The sequence below is a fragment of the Emys orbicularis genome, chromosome 24 (assembly GCF_028017835.1).
Source record: "Emys orbicularis isolate rEmyOrb1 chromosome 24, rEmyOrb1.hap1, whole genome shotgun sequence".
Classification (NCBI taxonomy): domain Eukaryota; kingdom Metazoa; phylum Chordata; order Testudines; family Emydidae; genus Emys; species Emys orbicularis.
In genome coordinates, this window is record NC_088706.1 from 7,667,881 (window position 1) to 7,683,157 (window position 15,277).

At 47.8% G+C, this 15,277-nt stretch overlaps 1 protein-coding gene across 1 annotated transcript; it reads right to left on the reverse strand.

The window, feature by feature from the left end:
- Positions 1-274: 274 nt before the first annotated feature.
- PRR22 (proline rich 22) lies at positions 275-3,727 on the reverse strand. The gene is made up of 3 exons (XM_065422331.1): positions 3,601-3,727; positions 3,304-3,366; positions 275-1,506 (listed from the first exon to the last, which is right to left on the reverse strand). The coding sequence occupies exons 1-3, from the start codon at positions 3,725-3,727 to the stop codon at positions 275-277; spliced, it is 1,422 nt and encodes a 473-aa protein (XP_065278403.1).
- Between the last annotated feature and the right edge of the window lie 11,550 nt (positions 3,728-15,277).

The window sequence follows — 15,277 nt, forward strand, 5'->3', positions numbered from 1 at the left end:
GTAACAGTCTGAATTAGTCGTGCACAGCTAGATATATATTCTAAGAGACCTGTAACTCATTGACCAACTGTAATATCTGGGAATGATGAATGACTGATGTTGGACTCAATCTGCAGGGTTTCATCACCCTTGCAGACACCTGGCCCATTTTCATCTCCTTCCCCTCTCTTGCAGCATGTGGGACACCCTTAGAACCTTCTCTTAAATGCGGGCACAGAGCGGGTTTCCGGATAGATCGCTTTTAATAGAATAATAGTAGGATGGTTCATTAGGCTCAGTCATTAACTGCAATGCCCCAGCCCTGCTCCAGCCCAGTTTTGCTTCCGTACAGCTGCTCCGAATGGGCTAGGCATTCCTGCCTGTCCGACGTGCTGCTCTCCTGTGCAGAGGCAGGCGTATTTTTGCTGTCTGTCTGCTTTCCTTTCTTTATTGATGCACTGCTGTGCTTCTCTTTTCCTTGGGGCTCTTGCCTGGGGTCCTGGAGCGACCCACTGTCCTGGGGAGGCTGCAGCACCCGCTCCAAATCCCACTTGGGGTCCTCAGTGAAAGTTTTGAGGTCATAGAAATAATCCATGCTGGCCACTGTATTTAGGATCTCGGGAACGCTATAGTCAAAAGACAGCAGCTCATCAGGCAGATTGAGGGACCGTATGTCGCTGGACGAGTCGTCACACGGGAAGCCGCAATCTTTGCTTTCGCTCTCGCTGGACGTTAGGGGGCGGCTCAGGTTATCTCTGGAAACCTCCGAGTCCGAGTTAGCTGGAGAGCAATCAAACAGCTTCATTGCATCTTCCAACAAAACCTTCTCAGGCAAATCCAAGGGCTCCTCTGTGTCCAGCCCTTCGCTGTCTTCAGCGACGAGGCTGTCCTGCAGAGGACATGACGCTGCCTCCGCCATCACCTGTGCGTTTGCAACACTGGGACTGGAAAGAGGGGTTTGATCGTCGATGCAAATGTCTGGGATCTGTATATTCACTAGGAGGTTCTGGCTCATGTGATTTTCTTTGAGTTCTTCCCCTTCCACCTGGAAACTATCAAACCCTTGAAACTCTGGGTTGTGGGGACTTGGCCTCCCCTTAAGGTGGCAGTAGGTGCTTATCTGGAGGCTCTGCTCATTCTGGCTGAGTCCAGGCAGCGATACGAGGAGCTGCGGCTGTTTGTTGTCATTGTTCTGACCATCTTCCTGCGGCTGAGGCATCTCAAGAAACTGGGAGTCGTGGAGTGGGTCAGGGACCAAATTACCTTGTTCTGTCCCATTGGCGGGGCCTTCCTGATTGAAATAAGGCATGATGTATTGGGGGTTGCTCGGGATCGGGTGGTAAGGTGGGTAGGGGACTGTCTGGACAGGACTCTTGAGGTATCGGTGGGGGTCCAGAAGGTAAGCGTTTGGTGAACTTGATCCACCCGTGAGTTTATAAACTGACGGTTGCACGAAATTGGTCATTGCCCATTCTATGCGATATATCCGGGGATCGAAAAAGCACCCACAGGGTGCCATCTGGAAACCTGGGCAACGGAGATAAAAACATCATTCGTGGGGACCCCGGAGCCGACGAGTAAATAAATCCTCCGGCAGCGCGTGACTCACCCCCAGCCAAGACCCGCCAAAGGCCAGATCCTCAGCTGATGTAAATTGGTGGGGTAGTTCCCTTGACTTCAATGGGGCTGAGTCAGTGTACACCAGCTAAGGGTCCGGCACAAAGAATCAAGGCTCTGCTGTGGCCCAGGTAGGAGCGTAGGTTACACACTGGGTACACATCTGGTCCGAAACCGGTGCCAGTGGAAAAATAGCGTCACTTGCACCGATCTGGGATTTGGGGCAAACGCAGTCTGGAGTCAGAGGGTGCCGCTCCCAGGGAATCTCTGGGCCCAAGTGAACAGTGTAAGTGACATGTTTAGTGTAAACTGATCACAATGCAGGTGCCGTTGACATCACAGGGTGTGTCTAGGCTACGAAGATGACATGAGCATAGCTAGGTTGCCGTATCTGTGCCGGCCCAACCCCGTAGTGTAGACACAGCCTACACTGCTGGAAGGGTTTTTTCCATGGGTGTAGGAACACCCCCACCCTGAATGATGGTAGCGTTCCTCCATCGAAGTAGCTGCATCTCCACTGGGGGTTAGGTCGGCACTACGATGTTGGTTAGGGATATATTTTTTCACACCTCTGACAGAATCATAGACTATCAGGGTTGGAAGGGACCTCAGGAGGTCATCTAGTCCAACCCCCTGCTCAAAGCAGGACCAATCCCCAGATAGATTTTTACCCCAGTTCCCTGAATGGCCCCCTCAAGGATTGAACTCACAACCTTGGGTTTAGCAGGCCAATGCTAAACCACTGAGCTATCCCTCCCCCAAAGCTATTATGACCTAACTTTTCCATGTTGACTAAGCCACAGTGTAGCTTGCACTGATTTACCATTCAGATGGTGTGTGTGCATGTGCAAAATGTGGGGAGCTTACACGCCAGGGAGGGAGTATAAGGAAGAGCAACCAACAGGAGAGTGGAAGGGAAAGCGGACCTTCTCGCCGGATACCAGGCAGCTTTGTTATCTTTTACAGATGAGATTTGCAAAGGGCATTAGGGGCCTGTCATGGGATGTCCACACCAGCCCCTGAAGGGGTTAAGGTGGCTAAATGGGCCAATTAACTGCCTAGGCTGCACCTGGAGGAGGAGCCAGGGAGCCAGGAGGACTAATTGAAAGCTGAAGCTCACCTGAGCGGAACAGCCAGGGCTTGTATAAAGTCAGACAGCTGGAGGCAGAATGGGGCTGCAGGGAGGAGGTTTGCAGTCACTCCCCCTGAGACTAGGGAGAGAAGGGAGCTAGGCTTGTAGGGAAGGACATGCCTGGAGGAGGGTGGAGAAAGAAACGGATAGAGGCAACATAGGAAGTAGTCCAGGGAAACAGCAGGAAGGTGTGGGACTGTACAGACCTTAGTGGCTGGGTGTAGGGTCCCCAGGCTGGAACCCAGAGAAGAGGGCAGGCCTGGGTTCCCCTACCAGCCAGTGGGGAAGTGGCACCATTGAGGCAGTGAACTGGAAGACTGCCTGGGACAGAGAGACATTGGTATGCACCCGCAGAAAGGGAGAACCAAGCCACGAAGAGGGAACAGTCGAGTCCCGAGAGAAAGTCGGAGTGAGCATCTGCAGGAAGAGGCATCAGATGGGCAGAGCTAATCCTCCTCTATGGCCACAAGAAGGTGCTCCAGTGGTGAGTAGCGCACCCCTGGACAGTGCCCAGGTCTTATGAAAATTCCAGTCTTAATTCTTATGTCTTTAAATCTTATGTGTCCTAAACATACCTGCAGGGGGTCCAGTGAAAATGTCTTTCTCTTGACTTGGGGGATGGTACAGGTTGGATGGTCCTGAAATAGTAACAGAAAAGTCACAACGCCCCATTTTGAAATGATGCTTTATTTGATGAGTATTTTGACAGGGTGTAAAATTATTAACTTCAAAGGATTAAAGAAAATTGGAAGAGAACGAAAAGGAGAGAATCCAGCAGTATATTTCCTGAAGAGAATACCCAGGACTGATGACTCTGAAGGGGGGAATTTAAAAGAGGAATAGACAGCAGAACAGAGAATTAATTCTCTTACCTACTGATGCAGGGTTGTCTGGAAGGACAAATGTTTGAAGTGGCCGGTTTGACTGGCTCTCCGATTGATCTAAGGGTCTGGGACCATAGGCATCATGTTGCTGGTAGAACGGTTTTGGTTGCTGCATAATTGCTGTGTCAGTCTGAAGGACAGTCAGGTTACACGACTGCTCTTTGGATGTATCTAGGAGAATTGGCTCCAGTGTTGCCACGGCTGAGAAGTTCTGTTTTGATGGTTACTCGGGTAACAACTGAGGTTCTAAGACCCCTAAAAGTGCTGAGATAGTCATTACCTTTGGAGTAACCTACCTGAGTTTTATGGTAGGAATTTTTTATTTTTTTTAAATCCGGCAGTAAAAGTTTGATCCTGGGATTGCCTTGTCTGGGGAGAATGGGTGGTGTTGCCATGAGATGTTTCAACAAGGGTTGGTTAAAGTGTGACCTATAGGACATGGAGTTCTTGCAAGATGAGAACTGGTGCCTCATCTTTAATGTGGCGCATGCAAAGCGCCATCTCTTGCAGCGCAGCATAAAACGAATGTGTTGCTTCTTCCTTTAATCCTTCAACACCTCAGCTAGTTCATCAGGTAAATCTCCGCTCCATCTTCTCTCCCAGGCTCATCTGCATGTGCACTCCCACATGCACTCTCTCTAGCTTCTCTCTCAGCTGTATCTGGCACGAGCTTGCATTTTCCCATGGAAAGTTCCCCAAGTGCACAAGTTCCCAGGAAGTGCAGGACACCAAAGGGGTCGGTGGGTGCTAACGATCCTCCATGCTCGCCGAGAGCTCATCTCCAGGGGTGGGATAGTAACCCATGTAGATCGCCCCTGCCCCTGGGAGGGAGCAGAGGCCAAAATGGGCTTAAGCCGCTTCTGAACGAATGCTCCGTAGCGGCCATCTTAGCTCCTTTGCTTTGCCCAAGGCAGCAGGCAAGAGCTTCCTTCCTGGTTGAGGCCACTCGGCGAAGTGGGCAGTGAGATCAGTGGCCCTGACACTGAATACCAGGGGTGTGGTTCTCTGTTCACTTACTCCACTGCAGTCCATGGCATTGTCCTGGTGTGAGTGGACGGAGAATCAGCCCCCCCCGAGTGCTTAGCGTTGCTCTGCCTGAGGTCCAGCAAGCAGGTGGCTCTGCTGTGTTGAGCTGGGAGCTTCCCCACATCCCAGGCCCTCCGGGAGACCTGGCTCACACCAACATCCCATAGGCCTGTGACCTCACAAGGGCTCTGCTTATTCTACAGATGGAACTAAACGACTGCAGAGGGGAAGGGGAGTGGAGGAGCCTTGCAAGGCTGGGAGATGGTGGCCTGACTGTCCAGGGTGAGAGGAGACTTTGGCATAGGAGGAGGATGTAATATTATTACCTTGATGTCTTTAGGGAGTTTTTATGGTGATGTCTCACACACCACACAAGACCTTCTAGCAGCAGTTCCAGCTTCCTGTGTATTTTCCACAGATAATCACTCTTATGAACTCTAAGGAGTCCGGTGGCACCTTAAAGACTAACAGATTTATTTGGGCATAAGCTTTCGTGGGTAAAAAACCTCAAGCTTATGCCCAAATAAATCTGTTAGTCTTTAAGGTGCCATTGGATTCCTTGTTGTTTTTGTGGATACAGACTAACATGGCTACCCCCAATCATATGAACTCTGCTGCAAATGTTCTTAAATGTCTACTCCTACTTTATCCAGCTAGTCTTAGATGCATCAATAGCCTGCCATCACACAGCAGAGAGGTCTGTCCTCTTCGCTGAGGGCAGCTTGGCTTCACTCCCACTACTGCAATGGGAGAGAGAGCGATCACCTTAATTTAGGGCAACTTCTGGTCTCCCTCCACTGAGAGCAATGGCTGATGGCGGCCATTACAAAATAAGGTGAGTTTCTCTAAAGGAGACGTTATGTGCCAGTCTCTGCTTAAGGAGAAACTTTGGTTGCTGAAGAATAACAGCAGAAAAAACAACCGTTCATCCTAAAGAATTAAAAATAAACCACCCAACTACACAATTGCACCAGCTCTACTCAAGATTCACCTCTCTGCTAACTTTTGTGCAGATAGAAAATGCCCAGGGACAAAAAGCTCTGACAAAGTGCAACTTAAAAAAAAAAAAATATTAAAATTACCTGACTAATTAATGGATGAACTCAGAAAATCCACTCAGTACTTACAAAGTAAGTGGTGTAATTTTGGGGAACATACCCTGTACTCTTCAGACTCCGCAAAGAAAACACATCCCTACTCTAAGTGGAAAGTGGTTTTAGATACATTGGACAAGTCTGATATGGTTGGTAGGCTGGGAGGGGGAATGAGAGCCCGATGATCGGGGATGTGTACAGTTCAGAGTGCTTTGATAAAGGGGGCAGTGCATGGCAGTGCTATATTCAGAGAATAATGGTTGGAGTTTCATTTCTCTGGCACCCAATGGGGGCAAGTCCAAGGAAATCTCCGATCCTGATAAGAGGTTTGAAAAATCAAAGCCTCTACCCGGAGAGTGATATTAGCTAAAAACAAAGGCGTGAAATGGGGGAGGTGAGCGTCCGTCAGATCTGCCCAGCCTTCCCTAGCAAGAAGAGCCTCTAGCAAAATCAGGGATTCAAAACTTAAGGGATAGAAATAAAAAAAACACATATTCTCACAAGTAATATTTTTTCCCAAGGTTTGCAGACCACATAAATGTATCCATCAGCTACACCCGGTCACCTCACATAAATTCATCTTGCTAACCGACTTAAACACTGCAAGGGATTTTGCAAATTCTGGTGTTAAGGATAGATTTACAGCTCCTATTTGCCTTCTTTACAAATGTTTTTAAATATGTAAGAGGAATATTAAAATAATTCCTTGACTACACATTGGCTTTATAGTTCAGGCAGCTGGTATTAATTGTTGTTGTAATATGTGGCTCTTATTGTGCGTTTTTATTGAGATCTCAAAGTGTTTTATAAAGGAGGGTCAGAATCATTATCCCATTTTACAGATGGAGACATTGAGGCCCAGAGATGGGGAAGTGCTACAAATGGATCTTTTTTGCATTTCATTATTAATTCTAAATTTGTGGTTTTTCATGATTTTTTGCGTGTGACATTTCCAAACAAAAATGAAACCTTTGAGTGACCTCAATTTCACTGCAAAAAAGAAATGAACAAAAAGTGAAATTAGTGATTTCACCGGTTTGTTTCCAAATCAACTATTTCTGCAAATTTCCCCCCTCAAAACAAAAGATCAGGGGACGTGGAATCAGATGAAATGAGACTGTGGACAATTTTGCAAAATAATTAGTTAAAATCATATCTGCAGTTTCACCCTACTCTGAAAATAACACTATATTTACAACACATTGGACTACCAATATTATCCTCTCTCATGGAGATTACTATTCGGGAGATGCCAGCTATGGCTCTGTAGTTACAGCTGAGTTGAATTTTGCATTTAAAGCAGAGATTCGTGTTCTTTGTATGAAAAACACCCTGTATCCTCAAGAAAGTTGCAGCACTTACTCTGAGTACCAAAAAGAACAAGGAGTCCTTGTGGCACCTTAGAGACTAACAAATGTATTTGGGCATAAGCTTTCGTGGGCTAAAACCCACTTCATCGGATGCATGGAGTGGAAAATAAAGTAGGAAGATATATACAGAGAGAACATGAAAAAATGGGTGTTGCCATACCAACTATAATGAGACTCATCAATTAATTATCTATAATAGCCCACCTTAATTGATGAGTCTCATTATAGTTTTGACATGTTCTACTGGGGGACCAGTCCATTGTGCCAAGAAGTGTCCCTAGTCATATGGGTGGTTTGGAGTGAAGCCCAGAAAGTGCGGGGGATTCTGGGCCAATTTGGGAAGGGAGGTTTAGCAGCAGGTATTACAATTAAAATTGGAAAAGGTACAGAGAAGGGCAACAAAAATGATTAGGGGGATGGAACAGCTTCCATATGAGGAGAGATCAAAAAAGACTGGAAAAGAGACAACTAAAGGGGGATATGATTGAGGTCTATAGAATCATGAGTGTTGTGGAGAAACTGAATAGGGAAGTGTTATTTACTCCTTCACATAACACATGAACTAGTGATCACCCAAAGATATTAATAGGCAGCAGTTTTAAAACAAAGAAAAGAAATTATTTCAACACACAGTCAACCTGTGGAACTCATTGCCGGGGGATGTTGTGGAGGCCAAAAGTATAGCTGGGTTCAAAAAAGAATTAGATCAGTTCATGGAGGATGGGTCCACCAATGGCGATTAGCTAAGATGGTCAGGGACGTAACCCCATGCTCTGAATGTCCCTAAGCCAGGGGTAGGCAACCTATGGCACGGGTGCCAAAGGCGGCACGTGAGCTGATTTTCAGTGGCACTCACACTGCCCAGGTCCTGGCCACCGGTCCGGGGGGCTCTGCATTTTAATTTAATTTTAAATGAAGCTTCTTAAACAGTTTAAAAACCTTCTTTACTTTACAGACAACAATAGTTTAGTTATATATTATAGACTTAGAAAGAGACCTTCTAAAAGCGTTAAAATGTATGACTGGCACGCGAAACCTTAAATTAGAGTGAATAAATGAAGACTCGGCACACCACTTCTGAAAGGTTGCCGACCCCTGCCCTAAACCTCTGAGGGCCAGAAGCTGGGAGTGGATGACGGGATGGATGACTTGATAAATTGTGCTGTTTTGTTCATTCCCTCTGAAGCACCTGGCATTGGCCTCTGTCAGAAGACAGGATACTTTTGAATCCCTTTGAGCCCCACCACTTGCTCTCCAGGATGGCTCATTTGAACAAACACAGCCTCCAGCCAAATCACTGTTTTCCACCTGGTAAAAAGTCTTGTCTGCTTCCTTCCAGCAATGACCGGATTAAACCTGGCTGAGTTATTAACGTAGCTGAATTTGCGTACCTTAGTTCGAAGTGGGGGGTTAGTGTGGACCAGGCCCAAGGCTTTCAGACATGTGCTCTTGGCACTGGCCTTTTAAAACAATCCAATTTGAGGAGTCTAAACAAATACCTGTTGCTTAGTACTGCTTGGCATTACATTAGGCTGGGATGGTTTCCTATGCTGCCTCAGGGGTAAGTGTCATGTGATGAGATTAGGGTTTTACTGCTCTGTTGCCTATGAATAACTAATTTGGAGCAATTGGCTTGCAGTGACATATGTGAGTTTGATGATATTTCTGTAAGTGTCACAGGAAGCTTGAAGTCCCAACTTTCTGGTGTGTTGGAGGAATTGAATTTTGTCAGCATTAGTGGAGGAGACGGGGGTTCAAAGGGTTAAAATCCTGCCGTTTATATTGCTGGAGGGTTTACTGGGTAAGGACATGAATGAGAACTAGCATTCTTTGCAAGAGGTGTGTGTGTGTGTGTGTGTGTGTGTGTGTGTGTGTGTGTGTGTGTGTGTGTGTATAAAAAGCCACTGTCCTGGATGCACTCCAACTGCTCAGCTGTGTCCCATAGTTCCCTGCACTAAGAGCTAGCAGAGAGTCCCCTTCAGTTCAGTTGACAGAGGCCTGTGCTTTTTGGGAATAGGAGGATGGCAGTTACATGCAATTGCCACAGTATATGGCTGGGGTGACCAGATGTCCCAATTTTATAGGGACAGTCCTGATTTTTGGGTCTTTTTCTTATACAGGCTCCTATTACCCCCACCCCCCACCCCACCCCCATCCTGATTTTTCACATTTGCTGTCTGGTCACCCTATATATGGCCTAATGGAGCCCTAAAGTGGTCATGAATTTGGTCCAGCCTCACGGTGCTGTGGTTGGCTGTCAATATGAACACCCTCTCGCAAGCCTCCTAGGATATAACCTGGATTACTTCCTTTTTAAAATGAGCCTTTTCGCACAATATTGTCAATCATCAAGGACTAGACACCCAGAGCCTGCTTCTCCGTTGCCCTGGGCCTTATGCAATAGGTTACACCAGTGCAAAGTGGTGGTGAGAGGCTGCCGTTCTGATCTGGTAGCCGTTCGCACCCCACTTTGCACTGGGGTAAATGACTGTGCCCGGTGCAGTGCAGCGGAGAATCGGGTCTACAGTCACAGGGTGCGGGCGCAGACAACGCGACGCTTCGAGGGCTGCCCCAACCACTGGGTAGGGATTCTGGTGGGGTAGGGATTCTAAGAACCCTTGTTAAGCATCCCCTGCCCTACTCAGTTGGAACTGGATTTTGACACATTGGCTGGTTCCAATCCATAGGCTTCATTTAGCTGCACCACACACACAGACACAAGTGTGTGCCTATCCAAGTATCCGTAACATGGTCTCCGCCGTGACAGTATTTTAATGCAACCAACCACCAAGTCTCTAATAGGATCCTTTCCTCCCTGTATCGTTTCTCTGTCCCTCTGGACCCTTGTGATTGTATCGTTAACCTGAACGTGTACAAACCATTCTTCCCGCTGAGAGCAGTTCTCGCCGTGCATCCCTCCATGCTGTCAGGCTCCCCCTGTCGGCCTCTACTTGCTGCTGATGTTGCGGGCTTGCTTCAGGAAGGTGAATTCTCATGGTGTAACTTCCCCAACTGGCTTGAGAGCAGGCACACATCTGCAGGTAGTTTTCCTGGACCTCGTCGCTGGGTGACATGGAGATAATGTGGCAAGGGGAAAACTATTATCCCGCTGATCCGAGGCACGCACAAGGATTTCCATGGCGGCTGTGTCAGAGAATTCTCGTTCTGCGATCCACAATGCTACGGGTTTGTCGTGCCGGGGAGGGAGCACAAATTTCACCCCATCAAAGGCTGCATTGGTGACTTGCTAAGAGCCTAAGGGGCTGCACCGAATGTCAACTCTCCTCCGGTACAAAGCTCCTTCCACCTTGAAGAAGACTGGCCGCATTGCATGCTGGGATCTACGTATGGTCCTGGTTCTCTGTCTGTTTGCACTAGTGCAAAGCAGGAATAACTCCAGAGAAGTCCGTGGCATTCAGATCAGTGTGAGATCAGAACCAGGCCAGTCAGGTAGCAGGCTCACTGTCCCTGCAAGCTGCCACGCCATATTAAGGGCGATGGTGCCCATAAGCCACATGGTAGAACTTTATGGACGACGTTTTGCCAGCCACAAGCTACGGTGGACTTTGCATTTGTAGAACTGCTTTCCATCATTGATCTCAAGGCAGGTAAATGTGATTCCTATTGTACTGAGAAACCTAGGCAGCTGGTGGTTCAGGCCTGACAGTGAATTAGTGGGAGTTGGGCACAGAACCCATGAACCCTTGCACTTACTCCCCTGGTCTAACCACTAGACCGTGCTGCTTGCCTGTATACATACACTTAGGGCAGGTCTACACTACTGCTTAAGTCGATCTAACTTACCTCGCTCGGGCGGGCTGTGTGTGGAAAAAGCCCCCTCCCAAGCGACGCAAGTTTCATGCTGTCCACACCGGCGCAGACGCTCTCCTGCCGACATAACTTCCGTTTCTTGCCGAGGTGCAGTATTTATGCCAATGGGAGAGCGCTCTCCTGTCAGCCCAGCCCGTCGTCACCAGATGTGCTCCAGCAGTGCAGCTGTGCCGATGTAGCACTGGAATGGAGACGGGCCCTCGTTTAATGTACTGATCAAACCTGCGTGCAGTGCCTTAGCCTGATTCTAAACTTGAGAACTGCAATCTTAAAAAAACCTAGAATTAGTTCATTAATTATTTTTCAAGTCACCCGGTTAGCATATTCTCCCACTGCAGGAGATACTGCATCGGGGAAAGACGGGTTTCTTTTTGCCACCTTTTTCATTTTAGAAATAACACTCCCCCCAACCCAATTTACATCTCCCAGCAGTCTGGATCTACCTGACCCCATCAGGTCCTGCTCTCTCCCACACATCTTTCCTGCTTCCTGTGAACCTGGGCCACTTTCCAGCTTCTGGTTCTGTTCAAGAGTCTATGCGGGGAGCTTCCACAGCTGCTTTCCTGCCAGCAGGGAAGCCAACTGATGCCATTAGTGATGGGAGCCAGACTGAGATCCAGCAATACATTTCACGTAGACCATCAAGTGGTAACCGCTAACCGGGGCCATGTCTGAGTCCGTATCTCCTAAAGATGGATCTCTCCAGTTCCCTGCTGCATGTGTGCGCAGTTCAGCTGCCAGCAAATATGCTTTTCCATGGCACAGAAGCTGCGAACGAAGATACTAAGGCAGTCCCTTTCCTCCTCTGAGTAGCTGCATTAACCCCTTCATCTCCTCAGGATGCCCAGCGAAGGACTGGGGTGAAGCTCTCAGAACGCCCTTCGGACATACCTTATGTTCCTATAACTTCGGACTGCCATTGACATGGTCCTGGTGTGTCCATGGACTCAACGATCTAGAGAGACCTAGGCATCCCTTAGTATTGGTTCAGGTAGGGCCAACATACAACTGTTGAACTTGAAGGAGCTCTCGAATTCCCTCCACGTGGCTGGAAAGCTCATTTGCAGCGTAAGCCATTTCAAATGCAGGTAGTGCTGAAATGCCTTACCGGGTCCTATCCACCCGAGTGATTCACAGACACGGCCAAGGGATGTGTCAAATGGAAACACCTGCAACGTGAAGAGCAAATTGCTACCAGATGGAGCGTGCTCCTAAGGGAGGAGAAAGGCCAAGTTAAAGGATGCCCAACTAGGAGAGGAGCAATTTCTCCTGTACTCTGAGCATGGGAGGGGAGTGGCTGTAATGATGTCTGGAAAGAAGGGGAACAAACGGTCTTGTGGTTGGATGCAAAGCTCAGCTTGCATGAGAATTGTGGTGTGTTTTTTTGTTTTTGTTTTTGTTTTTTTAAGGAAGGAACAGAGTTGAGGGTTTCCCCAGGATCTCCAGATCTCTGTGTGAACTTCACACAGTTTCAGGAGCTGTGAACCTCTTGAGCGATACTTGGTGTCTGTAGGGGATTTCAAACTACCCCCTGCTGTGTAATAGGGATGGAAGAGGCCTCCAGACCAAACTAATTTAGCACAAGCAGATGCCCCTGTATATACTATAAACTGTGGGCCCGATTTCCCCATTGCCCTGTACCTTGTTCAGTCAGTGCAAAGTTGGCATGAAACACTGCCCTGCTGATTTGCTAGCGTTTTACGTAAGGTGCAGGGCAACAGACCATCAAGCCCCATGTGTGTCTATATTTTCATTCAAAACTCTCCTCTCCCCTTCTCTCTGCTCCCTTCCTCACCTGATTGAAATGCGAACCATGAACACGTGACTCTGAGTTCAAGTCTGGAACCTACATTGGTTAGTACAGGGGTTGGCAACCTTTCAGAAGTGGTGTGCCGAGTCTTCATTTATTCACTCTAATTTAAGGTTTTGCATGCCAGTAATACATTTTAATGTTTTTAGAAGGTCTCTTTCTATAAGTCTATAATATATAACTAAACTTGTTGTATGTAAAGTAAATACACCTCTACCCCGATATAACGCTGTCCTCGGGAGCCAAAAAATCTTACTGCGTTATAGGTGAAACCGTGTTATATCGAACTTGCTTTGATCCGCTGGAGTGCGCAGCCCGCCACCCCGGAGCGCGGCTTTACCGCGTTATATCCGAATTCATGTTATATCGGGTCGCATTATATCGGGGTAGAGGGGTAAGGTTTTTAAAATGTTTAAGAAGCTTCATTTAAAATTAAGTTAAAATGCAGAGCTTCCCTGCCCCGGACCGGTGGCCAGGACCTGGGCAGTGTGAGTGCCACTGAAAATCAGCTCGCGTGCCGCCTTTGGCACACGTACCATAGGTTGCCTACCCCTGGGTTAGTAGGTAAAACAAGTTTGCCTAGCCTCTACCCCATGCCTAAGGCATGTTAGGGTAGCGTGGGAGGGGGATGCAGATTGATTCCACTTCCCACTCTAAAGGTGGGGGTCCCTCTGAAGATGCAGACCCCACTCTTCCAGGGGAGCCCCTGAAGTTTCACTTAAGGAGGCAGACTCAGAAGGCTGGTTCTGCAGGAGAAAGCTCTTGCAGGCCTACAAATATCTTAGTAGCCAGCAGTGAGTCAGGAAGAACTTTCTCTACTGGACAAGCTCAGGGAAACAGACGCTGGGATAAGTGAGATCATCTCATTATGTTGAAGGGCTGATCCAGCAAACACCTACTCATCCATGGAATCCTTTGAACTCGCACACAATGGGCCTGCACGCGTAAGGATTTGCAGGCTCGGTGCTTTTGTAGTGTTGGAAGTGAGCTGGATCTGAGACTCACGACTGGGGCCAGTCGGGCTCGGACAGCAGGACTGTCACAAATGGCCACTGATCTTGAGTGCCTGACTGCACACACCTTAAGGGGTCCCCAGTCAGGGCACCCCAAATCAGAGGCACCCACAGGCAGTGGACTGATTATTATCCCCATATTGCAGATGGGGAATCCAAGGCCCAGAGAGGAAGTGACTTGACCCCAGTTCTGCGGAGGGTCAGTCCACTGTCTTTTAGCAACAACCCAATCGCAGCGTTTGCATCTTGTAAATATTACTACAGAAATCCCGCATCTATGTCCCACCCCACCCACGTTCCTGTCTGGGACTTGCCTTGTTGTACGACAGCAAAGGAGCAGAGCGCTGGGGCGAGAGGCGGGAGTTTGGACTCTCCCTCGCCCATGAAAATGGGCCAAGGTGAACACAGTTGTTCCATATGAATCTACTTGGAATCAAATGCCTTTCAGGAGAACCCTTCTTTCTGAGGCATGAATGCTCATTTCCCTGCTATTGCAGTTGGCTTTGGGTCTATTCTCTGCCTGTGGCACATGTCTAGGCTCCTGTGGGCTGTCATACTTTGGTCACTGGGTTTAGTGTGTAGGTGTTGGGTGGCGGAGGTGGCCTGAGATATATAGGAGGTCAAACTAGATGATTTGGTGGCCCCTTGTGGCCTTATATAGCAGTTACCAGCTCCGTGTCATGTCAGTGTGGAGGACTGGATTAGTTCTGTGGATAGAAATCTTTGGCCTCTAGTCTTGTCATGCCAATCAGCACATTTATACAACCTTTTATTCTGCATTGGCTTCTGTGGACCAGAAAGGCGCATGCAGCCCTACCAGAGACCATGCGCTTTGAGGAGCGAGAGTCTTGCAAAGGTCAGAGCCTTTTATGTTGATCATCATCCTTGTGCATGGTCCCCTGCTGTTGGAGTTGTATTTAAAGGGACTTAGGGGCAGATTTAAAAAGGTATTCAGGCACCTAAAGGTGCAGAAAGATACGTAGTGGGATTTTAAAAAGCACCCAACTACGTTAGGCACCTCGTGCCTATTGATGTCAATGAAAGTTAAGCACCTAACCTGCAGACTTACATTTACAAGTGTTATTTCTGTATCTGAAGAGACTTCTGCTTCGGTAAGTGTTTTTTTTTTTTTTTTTTTTTTACCATTGTACTCTTTCTTCTGATTTCTAAAAGACAAAAAGCTCCTCTCCATAGGCCGAGGTACCCTTATATCAATTTACCAAGGCATTTCATGGTTAAAAGCTCAAGGGCCCAGCCCGCAGAAAATACCTCCACCTGGCTCAACAGTTTAACCTAGGAGCCCCCTGTGTAAAACCCGTCATCTCTAAGAGCCCTTGCAGATACACGAATGGAGCTGTGACATATCCAAGCTGGCTGCATATTAACAAAACCAGTGCAAAGCTGAGTCTACTATAGTTTCTCTCCCCTGCCGTACAAGCACCAGCATTGCTTAGCAGTTTTGCTGTATTATACAATATCTGCACAGGTGCAGTTTCAGCAGCATTTTTATGAACTCATTGC